The 18,913-nt window shown below is 43.2% G+C and overlaps 1 protein-coding gene across 3 annotated transcripts in view; it reads left to right on the forward strand.

The window, feature by feature from the left end:
• Nucleotides 1-18,130, forward strand: part of LOC129831444 (histone-lysine N-methyltransferase 2B-like) — a 75,485-nt gene extending 57,355 nt beyond the window's left edge. For all 3 annotated transcript variants that reach the window (XM_055894838.1, XM_055894840.1, XM_055894839.1), the window contains 9 exons: nucleotides 1-2,416; nucleotides 2,552-2,659; nucleotides 10,839-10,993; nucleotides 11,154-11,285; nucleotides 14,241-14,493; nucleotides 14,723-14,836; nucleotides 14,955-15,038; nucleotides 15,166-15,295; nucleotides 15,677-18,130. In XM_055894838.1, the coding sequence (XP_055750813.1) occupies nucleotides 1-2,416; nucleotides 2,552-2,659; nucleotides 10,839-10,993; nucleotides 11,154-11,285; nucleotides 14,241-14,493; nucleotides 14,723-14,836; nucleotides 14,955-15,038; nucleotides 15,166-15,295; nucleotides 15,677-15,952 (3,668 nt within the window). In that variant the 3' untranslated portion in view covers nucleotides 15,953-18,130. The remainder of the gene's footprint in view (nucleotides 2,417-2,551; nucleotides 2,660-10,838; nucleotides 10,994-11,153; nucleotides 11,286-14,240; nucleotides 14,494-14,722; nucleotides 14,837-14,954; nucleotides 15,039-15,165; nucleotides 15,296-15,676) is intronic.
• Nucleotides 18,131-18,913: the final 783 nt, after the last annotated feature.

The raw sequence follows: 18,913 nt of genomic DNA on the forward strand, positions 1-18,913 counted from the left end.
GGAGTGCCATGACCAAATCCCACCACATCCTGACTCTCAGGGATCTGGGCGATGCCTGTCAGCCGCGTCGCCTGTCTCGGGGCCGCCACTCCGGGGACTCCTCTTCCCCCACCGATAGCCCCGCGGGACCAATGATGCTCCGTTCAGGGGGCACCCTCCACCCCAGGTTCCTACCCTTCAGCTCCCCTCCCAGAACCAGCGAAAACCTCCTGAATTCCCCTCAGAGAGTACAACCTCGCGCTGGCTCCTCCAGCTGGCGCTACCCTCTCTTGTCCCCCTCCAGTGTTACCTCCCCTCTATCTCTGCGGCCTGGCGCCATCGGCATCCCACCCTCCAACCTCCCTCTGGCCCTCCGCCACTCCTCCAGGATCAGGCACTCATTCAAAATCACAACTCCAGTGTCCACTGAGGTGCCACAAGACTTCTTAGCGTCATCTGAGCCAGAGGTGGCAGTGGTGGTGCCCTCAAACGGGATCACATTGACAGCAAATAATATGGATGAAGACCCAGACGTCGGCCCCCTGACGTCGGATCAGGACTTGCCCTTCGACGTGGCGGACGCAGACGTGGCGGTGGCCTCTGTGCTAAACGCCAAGCTGGAGTTTGACGAGGCCTTGCTGAATGAGACTGTGGCGCTTCACTGTGGAGGTTCCCAGACAGGTGGAGGCGATATGGAGGAGTTGGAGGAGGCATTAGAGGAGGAGACCCAGAGCCAGACTCGGGGTGGGGACAACATGGATGCCAACATGGCTCCACTATTCACCAAAGTAATGGCTACTAAAGAGGTCCTGGAGAACAGTTCCTCAGACGAAGACATGGATCACTACTTGAAGTTATCTCGTACGTTGCTGGTGTGCAAAGTCTCAAAGGACTCAGGGCAGGCAAGTCTCCCTCTCCCCACACCAGCTCCTACGTCTCAGTCCATCTCCCAGCTTGACGGAGCGGATAACGGCTCTGAGAGTGACTCAAGTGATTCTACCTGCGATGAGGAAGAAACTCAGGAAGAGGGGAAGAATGGGGAACCCGTATTTGAAACCTGTGACCCAAATAATGACATGTCTATTGAAGAGGAGGTTTTGATGGAGTCTGAGCAAATGGAATCCCAGAAAGAGGTTCTTCTGGACCCCAGCAGTGGCCATTTTGCTTCGGATGACGACAGCATCATAGAGTACCTGGCTAATAATAAAAAAGTAGTGCTTGATGATAGCGACAGCTCTGGCTCCTCTACAGATTCTCTCATTGGAGTGGACGACGAGATGGGAGACCCAGACTTTGAGCCGGAACCCAAACCCAACCCCAAATCAATTCCCGTGAAAACCATCATGGAACGCCCTCGTCCTGTGAACATGAAAACTATTCCACGTAAACCCACACCAACGCAGAGAAAAATCATCAGGGTGTCCCTACCCTCTGGACCTGCTCTGCCTCTGAATGTAGCCTTCTCTTCTCCACCCATCGCTGTTCGAACCATTCCAAGGACAGTCACCTCCACCGCCTCCCCGACCCCATTTGTAATGAATGGCATGAACTCTATAGCCTTACAGACAGGGGCCACTACGGGGAGAGCTATCGCTATCCGCCTTGCCACACCAAGACAAGCAGCTCAGCAGCAGCTGACTGCCACTATTCAGTCTGCCTCCAACTCAGCCATGTCTCCACAGGTTCTGCTAGTCAACCGTCAAGGTCAAATTCTGATGAAAGATCCAAAGACTAACACCTTCCAGACTGTCAGCACCAGCTCCCCTTCCTACAGCCGCATCAGCCAGATAGCCAAGATTATCCACAACAGTGGTGCACTGCCCCGCGCGATTCCCCAGATGGTGGTCGTACCCGCTACATCTACACCCTCGCCACTGACAGCCATCTTCCATAGTTCAAATCTCATCACCAGTAACAGAAACACCACCACACCAACCACCATCTCTAACAGAAACAACACCACACCAGCAACCACCACCAATCTCCTGATCAGGACCCCACAGAGTTTGCATGATGGGCGAGTGCTGGTCCGAGCCATGCCTATGACGCATGGAGCGAAACAAGTGAGGGTCAAGTGCGTCTCTGTGCCCAGCTCTCCAGTGATGACAGGCAACCAGGCCCAAGCTATCTTAGACAGAGCCATGGCTACTCATCGCGAGCCCTCTCGGATACGGCCTAATATCCTCAGGGCGAGAGCGTCCCAGCTGAGCCCATCCCACATCCAGGTCCACCCGTTCCTCAACAAGCTTCAGTCCCCTCTAGACATTTCAGACACACCTGGTCAGATGCTCCGCCACGAGCCGGCCACCGTACCCGAGTCTCAGGTCCGTGTCAAAAGAGTGTCCTTTGTCGCAGAGCGTCCCGGCAAGAAGAAATGTAAAACTGATTTCCTCCCGCAGTCACCCTCTAGTGACCTTGAGGACCTAGATGGCAGCAGGTAAGGCAGAGTACAATATGAGATAATGGAATAACATTTTTTTATTTTACTTTTAATGTTGTAACTTTGACTGCACTACACATTTTGGGATAATAAAGATTGATTTGAAAGACTGTCACTCTTTTTCTCATATAGAAATTGTGGCGTTAGAACTAAAGCCCCAACAATGAAAGACGTGCTGGATCTGGACCAGGAGAAAGTTGAGCCCAAGGTCATCCTACCAACAGAACCTGAGAAGATCAGGTTAGTTTCTTCTCAAACACGACCACAGCAAGATGGATGCCAGAAATACGCACTGCAAGGTACATTTTTGAATGCATAAGTACGGAGCCCCTTAGGGGTCATGGTGAAGACATTTTTTTTAACAGGAAGGCTAATCCATTCCCTTTTTTTTATTTTTTACATTCCCTAAAATATAAAAAGTAATTCCCTCATATAAAACATTGTTCCCTGAATAGAAAAAGTAGTTCCCTCAATTGTATTAGTTCCCTCGGATCTCTAGGCTTACAAGAATGGCATTCCTAATGTAGGCCTACCCGGTCCCATTCCCACTTGGCCGATAACATATTGCAGCCTTATTGTAAGTATTTAGTTAATTACATGCTTCAAATGGTGATGATCACTGACCATTCAATAGCTTAGTTTCAGTGTTTTCATATGCCTATAAGGGCAAATAATAGCGTTTAAAACCTCTTAATCTGGCTAAGTAAGTTCAATAGCCTGAAAAGCCAGAAGCCTCGCAAGCAGTCATAATTGAATGATGCATGTTTATAATGCAAACTCCTATTCATACACTTGGACAACATGAACAGTTGCCCGTTTTGAGTGCCTCTCATCCCTGCGACCCTGTTTTTTACCCGGCTTCCTGCATATAGTTTGGGCTATACATCCACTATAACATGGCACCAGCCAAGTTCTTGGATGTGTTTTTGACTTAACATGTGACTCATCGGAGGCAGCTCCATGATCTTAGCTGTTCTATAGCCTGTCTATACTCCAGTTCGTTAGCTACCTATCCTAGCCTGGTAATTAGCTAATATCCAGGTGAACGTAGTGTCATCGCAACAAAGCGAATAGCGGTCAGTTTTTGTTATGAACATAGAGCCAGAGCCTCTTTAAACCATCATGGTTGGCTAAGTCACACGCAGCAGCATGCTTCTGAAATTCTGGGAAATGGTTGCAGAGAGACAGAATGACGATTCTGAGGACTATTACATTTTAATTTAATTTTACCTTTATTTAACTAGGCAAGTCAGTTAGGAACAAAATCTTATTTTCAATGACGGCCTAGGAACAGTGCCTTGTTCAGGGGCAGAACGACATATGTACCTTGTCAGCTCGGTGACTCGATCTTGCAACCTTTCGGTTACTAGTCCAACGCTCTAAAAACTAGGCTACGCTGCCGCCCCAACATTATTGAGGGAACAAATTCAAGCAATGGATTAATGCAATTGAGTGATCTACTTTTTATATTGAGGGGACTAATGAAAAAACTGAAGGAACTGATTAGCCTGGCTGTTTTTTTTCTCTCTCCACCATAACCCCATAAGGGGCTCCGTACATACAGTGCATTCCGGCAAGTATTCAGACCCCTTTTTCCCACATTTTGTTACGTTACAGCCTTATTCTAAAATGTATTAAATAAAAATATTTCATCAATCTACACACACTACCCCATAATGACAAAGCGAAAACAGTTTTTTTGTTTTAACAAATGTATTAAAAATAAAGAACTGATACCTTATTCACATAAGTATTCAGACACTTTGCTATGACATTGGAAATTGAGCTCAGGTGCATCCTGTTTCCATTGATCATCCTTAACTTCTACAGGATCGGTGGGTCCCCCGCAGGACGGTTGAGCTAACGTAGGCTAATGTGATTAGAATGAGGTTGTAAGTTAAAAGAACATTTCCCAGGACATACACATATCTGATTTTGGCAGAAAGCTTAAATTCTTGTTAATCTAACTGCACTGTCCAATTGCAGTAGCTATTACAGTGAAAGAATACCATGCTATTATTTTAGAGTGCACAGTTATGAACTTAAATGTATTAATAAACCAATTAGGCACATTTGGGCAGTCTTAATACAACATTTGGAAATAAATGTAATGGTTCATTGGCGCAGTCTAAAACTTTGCACATACACCGCTGCCATCTAGTTGCCAAAATCTAAATTGTGCCTGGCCTGGAATAATACATTATGGCCTTTCTCTTGCATTTCAAAGATTATGGTACAAAAAATATATACAAAAAACGCATGTATTTTCTTTGTATTATCTTTGACCAGATCTAATGTTTTATATTCTCCTACATTAATTTAACATTTCCACAAATGTCAAAGTGTTTCCTTTCAAATGGTATCAAGAATATGCATATCCTTGCTTCAGGTCCTGAGCTACAGGCAGTTAGATTTGGGTATGTCATTTTAGGCAAAAATTTAAAAAAGGGGGTGTATCCTAAACTTCTCTAGGGTATGTGGGACGGTAGCGTCTCACCTCACAACAGCCAGTGAAACTGCAGGGCGCCAAATTCAAAACAACAGAAATCCCATAATTTAAATTCCTCAAACATACAAGTATTTTACACCATTTTAAAGATACACTTTTTGTAAATCCAGCCAGTGTCCGATTTCAAAAAGGTTTTACGACGAAAGCACACCAAACGATTATGTTAGGTCAGAGCCAAGTCACAGAAAGACAGCCATTTTTCCAGCCAAAGAGAAGAGTAACAAAAAGCAGAAATAGAGTTAAAATGAATCACTAACCTTTGATCTTCATCAGATGACACTCATAGGACTTCATGTTACACAATACATGTATGTTTTGTTCGGTAAAGTTCATATTTATATCCCAAAATCTGAGTTTAGGCGGGACGCTACTGTCTCACTTGGCCAAAAGCCAGAGAAAATGCAGAGCGCCAAATTCAATTAAATTACTATAAAAATCAAACTTTCATTAAATCACACATGAAAGATACCAAATGAAAGCTACACTGGTTGTGAATCCAGCCAACATGTCAAAATTCAAATAGGCTTTTCGGCGAAAGCAAACGATGCTGTTATCTGAGTTAGCACCATAGTAAACAAAGACAGAAGCATATTTCAACCCTGCAGGCGCGACACAAAACGCAGAAATAAAAATATAATTCATGCCTTTGACGGGCTTCTGTTGTTGGCACTCCAATATGTCCCATAAACATCACAAATGGTCCCTTTGTTCGATTTAATTCCGTCGATATATATCCAAAATGTCAATTTATTTGGCGCGTTTAATCCAGAATAACACCGGTTCCAACTTGTGAAACGTGACTACAAAATATCTCAAAAGTTACCTGTAAACTTTGCCAAAACATTTCAAACTACTTTTGTAATACAACTTTAGGTATTTTTTTTACGTAAATAATCGATACAATTGAAGACGGGATGATCTGTGTTCAATACAGGATTAAAACAAACTGTAGCTAGCTTTCTGGTCACGCCCCTCTAACAAACAGTACACTTCAAGTGACCCTCGTTCAAGATGGCCGTACTTCTTCATTACTCAAAGGAAATAACCTCAACCAATTTCTAAAGACTGTTGACATCCAGTGGAATAGGTAAGAACTGCAAGAAGGTCCCTTAGAAATCTGGATTCCATATGAAAACACATTGAAAAGAGTGACCTCAACAACACAAAAATCTGAATGGTTTGTCCTCTGGGTTTCGCCTGCTAAATAAGTTCTGTTATACTCACAGACATGATTCAAACAGTTTTATAAACTTCAGAGTGTTTTCTATCCAAATCTACGCATCTTATCTTCTGGGGATGAGTAGCTGGCAGTTTAATTTGGGCATGCTTTTCATCCAAAATTCCGAATGCTGCCCCCTACCTTAGAAGTTAAGAGGTTTTTACGATGTTTCTACAACTTGATTGGAGTCTACCTGTGTTAAATTTGACATGATTTGGAAAGGGTTACACCTGTCTAAGGTCCCACAGTTGACCGTGCATGTCAGAACAGAAACAAAGCCATAAGGTTGAACGAATTGTCCGTTAGAGCCCCGAGACAGGATCGTGTCAAAGCACAGTTCTGGGGAAGGGTACCAAAACATCTCTGCAGCATTGAAGGCCCCCAAGAACACAGTGGCCTCCATTCTTAAATGGAAGAAGTTTGGAGCCACCAAGACTCTTCCTAGAGCTGGCCAAACTGAGCAATCGGGAGAGAAAGGCCTTGGTCAGGAAGGTGACCAAGAACCCGATGGTCACTCTGACAGAGCTCCAAAGTCTGTGGAGATGGGAGAACCTTCCAGAAGGACAACTCTGCAGCACTCCACCAATAAGGCCTTTTATAGTAGAGTGGCCAGACATAAGCCAATAAAAGGCACATGGCAGCCTGCTTGGAGTTTTCCAAAAAGGCACCTAAAGACTCTGACCATGAGAAACAAGATTCTCTGGTCTGGTGAAACCAAGACGTTTAGCCTAAATGCCAAGCATCATGTCTGGAGGAAGCCTGGCATGCTGGAGGCAGCATCATGCTGTGGGGATGTTTTTCTGTGGCAGGGACTGGGAAACTAGTCAGGATTTAGGGGAGAAAAAAACGGAGCAAAGTACAGAGATCCTTGATGGAAACCTGCTCCAGAGCACTCAGGACCTCAGACTGGGCGCGAAGGTTCACCTTCCAACAGGACAACGGCCCTAAGCACACAGCCAAGACAACGCAGGAGTGGCTTCGGGACAAGTCTCAATGTACTTGTGGCCAAGCCAGAGCCCGGATTTGAACCCGATCGAACATCTCTGGAGAGACCTGAAAATATCTGTGCAGTGACGCTCCCCCATCCAAACTGACAGCTTGAAAGGATCTGCAGAGAAGAATGGGAGGAACTCCCCAAGTAGCTTCCTACCCAAGAAGACTCAAGGTTGTAATCGCTGCCAAAGGTGCTTCAACAAAGTACTAAGTAAAGGGTCTGAATACTTATGTAAATGTGATATTTATTTGTAAGAAATTTGCGAAAATATCGGTCTGTTTTTGCTTTGTCGTTAGGGGGTATTGTGTGTAGATTGCTGAGATTTTTATTTATTTAATCCATTTTAGAATAAAGTCAACGGGGTCTGAATACTGTGGGGTTTTTATTTTTTTTAAACGAATGCCTTTCGACCTCAGTCAGTCCTCCTTCACATTTTCTTTTTTGGAATGACAACCCAGATGAACACCCCTTTCCTACATAAGGGATGCATGTGGCAGCTTCCTTTTGATTGACGAGGATTTTCATAGGGAAAATGGACAGTCCCTTAATGCACATTTTGTGGGACTAAAGGTCGAAAATGGTAATGCAGTGTAAGGAAAAATACAACCAGACATTTATCTATCATAGTTTATCATACAACGTCCATTTCATGATGCTAAAACGTGTTTTAAATTATTTTTTAAAAATGTAGTTATAGATCCAGTTGAGGCGTGTTAAGGCGGGTATCGGAGCTCTACGTGATTTCTGTGACTTTCTGTACTCACAAACACAGCCAAGATGGAGTGGCACAGTGTGGCGTGTAGACACACAGAGCCTGCAATAGTTACTGGCGTTAGAACGATCTCAGAATCATCAGACCTAAAGGTCTTCAACTTTATAAACCTGTTCTAGAGCTTAAGTCGGTAGTGCACGGTGAGTTGTGTCTCTAGAAGGTTCTCAGGCCGAGAAACAGCCTTGTCCATTTGCAATATCTTCAATTAATTTAACGTTGCGAAAATGACAACATTTCAAGTCCCAGAATCACAAGATTAGGTGCATCGAAACCGCCTCGGCCCATAGAGACGGACACTACAGGTTTCTGTCCTATAGCTCTTTCAGGAACCCCGTAGCAACGGCAGAAAAAATTGCATTTTCAGCACTAATTAAGGTCGCTGTTTGGGCTCCTAATGACCTATCAAGACGAAATTCGGGGTCGCCTCAGCTAGGCCTACACATAATATCAGAACTGGACCCACAGCTAGAACGTAACTACGTGTTTTACGTTTTTTATGGTTTTAACAGAAGGCGCTGTGAATTTTGGGCCGGATCTGAAATATGCGATAGTTGGCTTCTAAACGATTTGGACAAAGTGGGTTTGGTGTCAAGTATGTATCAGTTTGGTGTCAGTATGATATCTTATTGACTGATGGATGGCTGACTTTTGTCCATTTCCAATAAGTTTAAACAGTTATGAACCATCACCAAATGGACAGACTGAAATCAACACTGAAAGTGTTGGTAAATGGCATCACCGTAGTCTCTAGGCCATGCCGAGTTCAACGAGGTGCCCCACTTGTGACTGTAGTTCGCTCGGCCTGACCGCAGCGACCGTGCAAATAGTAGGCCCGAAATGAACCCTGACCAGTAGTTATTTAGACATGCTTTTGACATTACGGCCTCTGGATCACACAGACGCTGTTTTCGACTGGGGTCATCGGGTGGGACAGAGTTGTTCTAGCTGCGCTCGCCGGTTCATGTAATTTGACACATCCAAGTTTCTCCCTAAGGATAACATGGGTTTACAGGTTATTCTAACTCTACTTCTGTGCAGGCAATTTTCTAAATTTCTTTGCCACATGTGCAGGGTCACCTGTACCTCTACAGATATCAACATGAAAATATTGAATAGTCCCCTTCATATCCTAAAGGGGAAGTATGCATTTTACCATCAAATAGGGCTGAAATCAACAAATGGGCAGGCTGAAATCATCACAGAAAGGGAAACATATGTCATCACCATAGTCTCTAGGCCGTGCCGAGTTCAACGAGGTGCTCCACTTGACCGTAGCTCACGCGGTCTGACCTCCGTGACCGTGCAAAAAAGTAGGCCCAAAATTAAGCCTGACCTAAATTTGAGGTGCTTTTGGGTTACAGTGGCAGAACCGTTGAGACTGGAAATACAATTCAACCACAGGAATGTTCCTAAGGTCCTCCCAATCTGTGCAAGCCTAACCTTGACCATGTGTAATTAACCCTTAACAGTGAAAACAGGGGGTATTTCAGTTGACCTTGATATCTCTCCCCATAGCAATACATTGCCTGCTGCCCTAACTTCAACCTGATGCCCATGTGGATTATGGTTGCCATATCAAACTGTCTTCAATGACAACCCATCAGGCCACTCTAAGGATTACCTGTGTTGATTTTGATTTCACTCCCTGCAGTTAGTGAAAAACACTGCATTCAACCCTCTGTAAATCATTCAGTTCTTAATGTAAAGACTTGACACTCAGGATTCTGTATAAGGGTGTCCCAATGAGAATATGTTTACTCTCAGCTTCCTGTGACAACCGGAAGTGCCTTACATTTGGGTCATAGGGGCAGTGTCTATTTCCAATAAGTTTAAACAGTGATTTACCATCACCAAATGGACAGGCTGAAATCAACACCAACGAGCGATGGAGAGCAACCACTATCGCTGCTCGGCCATCCCGAGTTCAGCGAACCAGACAATTGGGCATTTCAGCAATATATTAGAGCAGGTTCGATTCATGATGGTCAATGCCCATTGTAATGTATTTGCTAATGGACAGTATCCAAGGCACTTAATACATTGCCAATCTTAACATGTTATACTGCAGTTGGACAGTGTCCATTGCCAATATATTGCTATTGGATAGTGTCCATTACACATGCTATATTGTCAGTGTGAACATACTCTTCTGCAAGTTGACAGTGTCCGTTGTCAATGTATATCCATAAGGATGTTGAATCAACACCAACGAGAAATTCTGACTTCCTTTGATCAAACATGACAAATATACCTTCTAGGTTGATTCAAGGCTTAACATAGTGATATATCATTTGGTCAGTATATAGGCCATCTCGACATTATATATATATATAGGCCATCTCGACATGGTTCACTGACTTTTGGGTTCGGAAGCCGACTTCCCATGATCATATATGGCAAATGGACATAACATCCTGATTTAGTACTTTCAATACCTATATATGCCATTTGGACATGGTTCTGTGACTTCTGGGTTCAGAACACGACTTCCTATGATCGGATTTGTCAAATGGACAAAACATAGGCCTTATGACAACTCGCATAAAATAAGACAAATCTATGTCCATACGGTTCCTATATATGTATAATTGACAAAAATCTAAACACTTTTTACAAGGTTTTAATATTTTGTCAAATTTAAGATTTCACCCTTGAGACCTGACTTTCAGGTGGCGCTAAACCACCTTTTGGATTTTTGGTTTATAACACCCGGCATTTGACATGTTCCACTTGCAATATATTTTTGACCAACAGCCGCCCAATTGAGTGGTATTTACGATTGTGTGTATGGTTGGCCCAATGCCAATAAGATCCCATTCATTTTTGTCCTTTTCATGGGGGTCTTCCCTTAGAAGCCTTCAGTGGAATAGGGATAACTAAATTCTTAATTAATATAACACCATGTTTGTGTGTCCGGTCGTATAGACCACCTCCCATACCTCAGATGGCACGTCAGCCCAACCGCACTCTACGTCCACCCAGCAGCAGCACCACTCATAGTAGCAGTAACATCCATGGGAAAACCCACGTCTGGGTCAGTGCCCGCCATGGAGATCTCTCTGACTGGGGCCCCTACTCAGGTGGGCAACATTGTATACATTCAGCATTGAGTGGTTTTACTCTTAAAACAAACAAAAACATACCAAACCAATATTTGAAATTTATTCTAAATGTTAATAAATATTTCTCATAAAAAAAAAATATTAACCTTCCTATCTTAACACACTTCGAACCTCTCAGGTTTCAGCTCTGACGAGGACACGTTGCCACCTAAACAGGACAAGACCAGGTTTGCCCACAGGAACCAGCCCCACCTGCGCTTTGAGATCACCAGCGACGACGGCTTCCATGTACAGGCAGACACCATAGAGGGTAAGAATCTCAGCCTAACCACAGAAAAGCTATACTGTGCCTTGCAAAAGTATTAATCCCCCTTAGCAGTTTTCCTATTTTGTTGCATTACAACATGTAATTTAAATCGATTTTTATTTGGATTTCATGTAATGGACATACACACAATAGTCCAAATTGGTGAAATGAAAATAATTACTTCTTTCAAAACATTCATATAAAATTAACTTCTTATGGCTACAATCCCATTAACGGGATGATATGACAACTGCCAGTGAAAGTGCACGGCGCCAAATTCAAACAGAAATCTCATAATTAAAATTCCTCAAACATACATGTGTCTTATACCATTTTAAAGGTAATCTTGTTGTTAATCCCACCAAAGTGTCCGATTTTCAAATAAGCTTTTCAGCGAAAGCACCACAAACAATTATGTTAGGTCACCACCAACCACCAGCCATTTTTCCAGCCAAAGAGAGGAGTCACAAAAAGCGCAAATAGAGATAAAATTAATCACTAACCTTTGATGATCATCAGATGACACTCATAGGACTTCATGTTACACAATACATATGTCTTGTTCGATTAAGTTCATATTATATCCAAAAACCTCAGTTTCCATTAGCGCTATGTTCAGAAATACCTCCAAAATATGCGCGTTCACGAAAAGCTGACAAAATGTCCAAAAGTTCCGTAACAGTCCGTAGAAACATGTCAAACGATGTATTGAATCAATCTTTAGAATGGTTTTTAACAAAGATCTTGAGTAACGTACCAACCGGAGAATTACATTGACTTCAGATGAGCGATGGAACAGAGTGAACGTGCATGGTCAGGTCATGGCAGACCTGACTAATTCCCCACTCATTCGGCCCCCCTTCACAGTAGAGGCATCAGACAAGGTTCTACAGACTGTTGACATCTGTAGAAAGTGCAAACTCATCCATATCTCGCTGTGATTTCAATAGGATCTTGGTTGAAAATCGACCAGCCTCAGAATTCCAACTTCCCGTTTGGATTTTTTCTCTGGTTTTTGCCTGCCATATGAGTTCTGTTATACTCACAGACATAATTCAAACAGTTTTAGAAACTTCAGAGTGTTTTAAATCCAATACTAATAATAATATGCATATATTAGCAACTATGACTGAGAAGCAGGCCGTTTACTCTGGTCACCTCTGTGCACCTTTCATCCAAGCTACTCAATACTGCCCCTGCAGCCATAAGAAGTTAACGGAAAAGTGGTGCGTGCATATGTATTCACCGCTTTGCTATGAAGCCCTTAAATAAGATCTAGTGCAACCAATTACTTTCAGAAGTCACCAATTAGTTAGATTGCACACAGGTGGACTTTCAGTGTCACATGATCTCAGTGTATATATACACCGGTTCTGAAAGGCCCCAGAGTCTGCAACACCACCCAAGCAAGCGGCACCATGAAGACCAAGGAGCTCTCCAAACAGGTCAGGGACAAAGTTGTGGAGCAGTACAGATCAGGGTTGGGTTATAAAAAAAAAGTATCCAAAACTTTGAACATCCCACGGAGCACCATTTTTAAATCCATTATTAAAAAATGGAAAGAATATGGCACCACAACACACCTGCCAAGAGAAGGCCGCGCACCAAAATTCACGGACCAGGCAAGGAGGGCATTAAGCAGAGAGGCAACAAAGAGCTGCAAAGCTCCACAGCGGAGATTGGAGTATCTGTCCATAGGACCACTTTAAGCCGTACACTCCACAGAGCTGGGCTTTACGGAAGAGTGTCCAGAAAAAAAACGTTGCTTAAAGAAAAAAATAAGCAAACTCGTTTGATGTTCCCCAAAAGGCATGTGGAAGACTCCCCAAACATATGGAAGAAGGTACTCTGGCCAGTTGAGACTAAAATTGAGATTTTTGGCCATCAAGGAAAACACTATATATGGTGCAAACCCAACACCTCATCACCCCGAGAACACCATCCCCACAGCATGATGCTGCCACCACCATGCTTCACTGTGGGGATGGTGGTTTTCATCGGCAGGGGCTGGGAAACTGGTCAGAATTGAAGGAATGATGTATGGCACTAAATACAAGGAAATTCTTGAGGGAAACCTGTGTCTTCCAGAGATTTGAGACTGGCACAGAGGTTCACCTTCCAGCAGGACAATGACCCTAAGCATACTGCTAAAGCAACACTCGAGTGGTTTAAAGGGAAACATTTAAATGTCTTGTAATGGCCTAGTCAAAGCACAGACCTAAGGGGCGGCAGGGTAGCCTAGTGGTCAGAGCGTTTGACTGGTAAGCGAAAGGTTGCAAGTTCAAATCCCCGAGCTGACAAGGTACAAATCTGTCGTTCTGCCCCTTAACAGGCAGTGTTCCTAGGACGTCATTGAAAATACGAATTTGTTCTTAACTGACTTGCCTAGTTAAATAAAGGTAAAATAAAAATCCACAAATCCAAGATTGCTGTATACCAGCGGAACCCATCCAACTTGAAAGAGCTGGAGCGGTTTTGCCTTGAAGAATGGGCAAAAATGCCAGTGGCTAGATGTGCCAAGCTTATAGAGACATATACCCCAAGAGACTTGCAGCTGTAATTGCTGCAAAAGGTGGCTCTACAAAATATTGGGAGGGTGAATAGTTATGCACACTCAAGTTCTGTTTTTTGTCTTATTTCTTGTTTGTTTCACCCCCCAAAAATGTTGCATCTTCAAAGTGTTGTGTAAATCAAATGATACAACCCCCCAAAAAATACATTTGAATTCCAGGTTGTAAGGCAACAAAATAGGAAAAATTCCAAGGGGGGTAAATACATTCGCAAGCCACTGTAGCTATTCCTATTTGAATGTAAAAGCATTTTCTATGCAGAATCTGTTGAACTGGCTTTTAAGTCCAGGACTAGGCTTAATGTGTGCCCAGTAAACCGACCCGATGTAGTATAGCATTTTATTTTGTTATTCATATCCTCCTTTTTTCTCTCTTCTCGCTCCCTCAGTGGCGTGGCGAGCGGTGATCGACGGCGTCCTGGAGGCCCGAGCAGGGTTCCATCTGAAGGCGTTGCCCCTGGGCGGGGTGATCGGGGCACGGGTTCTGGGCCTGCTCCACGACGCTGTCATCTTCCTACTGGAGCAGCTGCAGGGTGCCGCCAGCTGTAAACAACACCGCTTCCGCTTCCACCACTCCGACAGCCCTGACGACGAGCTGCCCATCAACCCCAGCGGTTGCGCCCGCGCTGAGGTCTACTCGCGGTAAGAACCAAGCACTGATGTCTGTGGTTAAAATAGGCATGTTGATGTCTGTGCCATCTTGCTATAAGATCTCCATATCTCTCTTATTGGAATGTAGAGGTGATTTTCATTTTTAAGCTTATGTAATTGAATCTGAATTTCTATTTTTTTGTAACCTGAATTCTACATCCCCTATATTTAGAACATTAAATTACTGTAGCTATGACTAACTCCCTCTGTCCCCTCACAGGAAGTCAACCTTCGACATGTTCAACTTCTTGGCGTCTCAACACAGACAGCTGCCTGACATCATGTCGACGCCATGTGACGAGGAGGACGATGACGTCCTACTGAAATCCACCAGGTTAGACAACTCCACAATTACCATTGAGCTAATGCTGTAATTTAATTGTATTCTGTTTTTTTTTTCTGAGAGAAATATTGTTCTAACCTACAATATTCTCCATGTTCCCATCTCATAGACGAGCCACCAGCACAGAGCTTCCCATGGCCATGCGCTTCAGGCACCTGGAGAAGACCTCAAAGGAAGCAGTGGGGGTTTACAGGTCACTAAGAAACTATTTTTAAATGTTCTAATATTATTATGATTAGTTTGTTTTGTTGGGGGAAAAATACTTCATACTTACTATTTTTCTCTTTCACTGTTTAAAAAAAATATTTTCCTTATCCTAGGTCTGAAATTCACGGACGTGGTCTGTTCTGCAAGAGGAACATTGAGGCAGGGGAGATGGTGATCGAGTACGCAGGCAATGTCATCCGTGCTGTTCTCACAGACAAGAGGGAGAAATACTATGACAGCAAGGTTGGTCAACAAAATCACCGGAGTGAATACTGTCTTATAAGCAGTTTACAGAAACGGGTTGTGCTGCGGATGTTTAGGTTGAATACAAAGGAAAATACAGCAATGCATCTCATTTTAGAAAATACAGCAATGCATTTCATTTCAGAAAATACAGCTATGCATCTCATTTCATTCAATAACTAAATATATTTTGACATTTGCGATGGTACATTTTAATCTGAGCACTTAGATTTTGAACATGCATTCATGTGTGGATTTTAGTGTCGCGTTGGTTGTGTATTTATTGTTTTTTATAGCTAGCACAAAAAAAAGTCCCCTTTGGCGGATTAATAAAGTACTATTTTATCTTTGTCTTCTAAAACCCTCTCATTTCCTTGTCAGGGCATCGGCTGTTACATGTTCCGCATTGATGACTTTGATGTAGTTGACGCCACCATGCACGGCAATGCCGCCCGTTTCATCAACCACTCATGCGAGCCCAACTGCTACTCGCGCGTCATCCTCGTCGACAGCCACAAGCACATCGTCATCTTCGCCCTGCGTAAGATCTACCGCGGCGAGGAGCTCACCTACGACTACAAGTTCCCCATCGAGGACGACAGCAGCAAGCTGCGTTGCAACTGTGCCACCAGGCGCTGCCGCCGCTTCCTCAACTAGAAGACCAACCTGAACAGACACCACGTTGGAGTACTTGAATTCTTAGAGGGAGACTGGGAGACGCAATGATGTGGTCATAAGGGTGGCGTTACCGATAAGTACTGATGAATTGGACACTCCTCCGTAGATAGTTTAATTTAAAGACGGACTGATATGACGCTTTTTAATTTAAAGACAGACTGATGGACATTTTGTGGATATATCCCAGAGCAGGTTTTCCTAAACTCGATGTCTACCGCTACAGGCATCTATTCTAGGCCTTCAAAGAAACCCAGTTGATTCAGGCCTCAGGACTTTAGGCCACTGGTGACATTACACCATCTCATGGGCCACTCGCTTGGTTTGTCTACGTTCTTGAATCAGTTGCCAATGGCCTCTGCTGAAAATGAAGGTAAATATTCCACAGTTGTGGTGCTTATCACTTAGACCAGAGGTGGGGTTGATTATGTACTTCATTTCAGTTTGTCATCATTCAGATTACTCTGTTTTTACGAGGAATTCCATGTTATTGTACTGTAGCTATGACAGTACAAGGCTACACTCGAGTCGAGTCAAACTATTTTAGCACCTTATTTTCAATGGCCATAAGCGTGAGCGTTGCTGTATATAAAATAAAAAAAGCCTGTTGTATTTTTTTATTTTTTTTCCCGTTGACCCTAGCCACCTCCAGTATACATTTTAGAGCAGCTATATTTTAATTGCCCATGTCGATATTATGGAGACCGTTATAACAGAATATGTCCCAAATGACACCCTGTTCCATACATAGTGCACTACTTTAGAACAGGGCCAATGGGGAACGGGGTGACATTTTGGACATGGCCAGAGACTCTTATGAGCAGGTTCAGGTTGTTGTTCCTTTTGTTGTACTTATATGAAGGTGCTGTTCAACTAAAAGATACTTTCACTTCTGGTTTTAATAAAGGTAAACTCGGCGAAGTGCCGTTGCTATGCTACGATCACCACCGCAGATATTGAGATGAGCGAGATGCAGGACTTGGATTTCACACAGTCACACACCGTATGTGCGTAACGGGTTAGATTCACGCTGTTACAGCGTGGTAGCCAGGGCACGAGAACAGCGGCGACGTTGAGGCTCGCGCTTCAACGCTCTTAGTTGGAAATTGACCCACTATGCTGTTTACTTTCTGCAACGCCGTCATATCGCTGAGTCTACCTTTTAAACTGGTTCTCCACTCATTTCTCCCCTGTACTTGAAATTAGAATTTAATTACTGTGAAAACATATCTTGTTGCACCCTTCTAGAAAGAAATAATGAAAGATGTTTTTAGTCTGCCAGGGATACTTTTTTTCACTATTTTTGTGCCGTTTTGTTCTTGATTATCCAGACTTTAATACTGGTACTGATACTGATAAAAACTGCTTTGATAAGTCAACTCCCTCCCTAACATTTTACAACCCAATTTGTATATGTATTAATGTATATTGGTATACATGTATAATCAAAAAGCTAATGAAAAAGTGATGTTGTCAAATATTAACCTGGTTTATATTTGGTACTGAACACCCACTAATTTTAAACGGGCATAAAGATTACAGTTAAATACCTGGTCGTAGCCTATGCTCAAATTGTCGTCCTTTATCTTTATCTGTGTGGCCCTCTTCTACTTACCTAACAGTGACCAATCCTCTCCCCTGTCTCTCACGGGTGTATTACCTCAGTGGCTCACCATGACATAAACAAGAGAAGATCATGTTTGGGCTCTGTTACAATAACTAGTTCAGCCAGTGCTTGGGGTATTGGAACTCTTTTTCTGTTTGTTCTGGCCCAAGTCAAGCACTGACTGTAGTAAACCACGGCCAATAGATTGTTTCATTCTAAGTGGTATGCTCGTATGGACATTGTAACTTGCTCTTGGTTTCCAACTCATGCTGTGCAACCCCATTTTAGGGCACTGAGCTGGCAGTGGATGCAACAAAGGACACAATCTACATGTTTCGGGTTTGGAGGGGTCTCTGCCCCAGAGTACTGAATAAATGCAGTGTGTTGCCGTAGGACTGTTTATTTCACTGCGTATTGAATGAACATTGTTCTGTAAAGCGAACTTTGTCTGTACATAGTTGTATAAAAAAATTCTAAAGCTGTATTTTTTTCTAAGCACTTTTTTTATTTATGATATACTTGGCTTAATAAAGATGTTGAAATGTTTGAAGAAATGCTGGTGAGGGATTTGATTTTTGATTTGATTTTGATTCGATTAAATATCTATTACATATACACGCACATATGTATATATATGTATACACAGTGGGGCAAGAAAGTATTTAGTCAGCCACCAATTGTGCAAGTTCTCCCACTTAAAAAGATGAGAGAGGCCTGTAATTTTCATCACAGGTGCACTTCAACTATGAGACAAAAGGAGAAAAAAAAATCCCGGAAATCACATTGTAGGAACATTTTTGAATTTATTTGCAAATTATGGTGGAAAATAAGTATTTGGTCAATAAAAAAAAGTTTATCTCAATACTTTGTTATATACCCTTTGTTGGCAATGACAGAGGTCAAACGTTTTCTGTAAGTCTTCACAAGGTTTTCACACACTGTTGCTGGTATTTTGGCCCATGCCTCCATGCAGATCTCCTCTAGAGCAGTGATGTTTTGGGGCTGTTGTTGGGCAACACGGACTTTCAACTCCCTCCAAAGATTTTCAATGAGGTTGAGATCTGGAGACTGGCTAGGCCACTCCAGGACCTTGGAATGCTTCTTACGAAGCCACTCCTTCGTTGCCCAGGCGGTGTGTTTGGGATCATTGTCATGCTGGAAGACCCAGCCACGACCCATCTTCAATGCTCTTACTGAGGGAAGGAGGTTGTTGGCCAAGATCTCGAGATACATGGCCCCATCCATCCTCCCCTCAATACGGTGCAGTCGTCCTGTCCCCTTTGCAGAAAAGCATCCCCAAAGAATGATGTTTCCACCTCTATGCTTGACGGTTGGGA

This window comes from Salvelinus fontinalis, chromosome 32, assembly GCF_029448725.1.
Source record: "Salvelinus fontinalis isolate EN_2023a chromosome 32, ASM2944872v1, whole genome shotgun sequence".
Classification (NCBI taxonomy): domain Eukaryota; kingdom Metazoa; phylum Chordata; class Actinopteri; order Salmoniformes; family Salmonidae; genus Salvelinus; species Salvelinus fontinalis.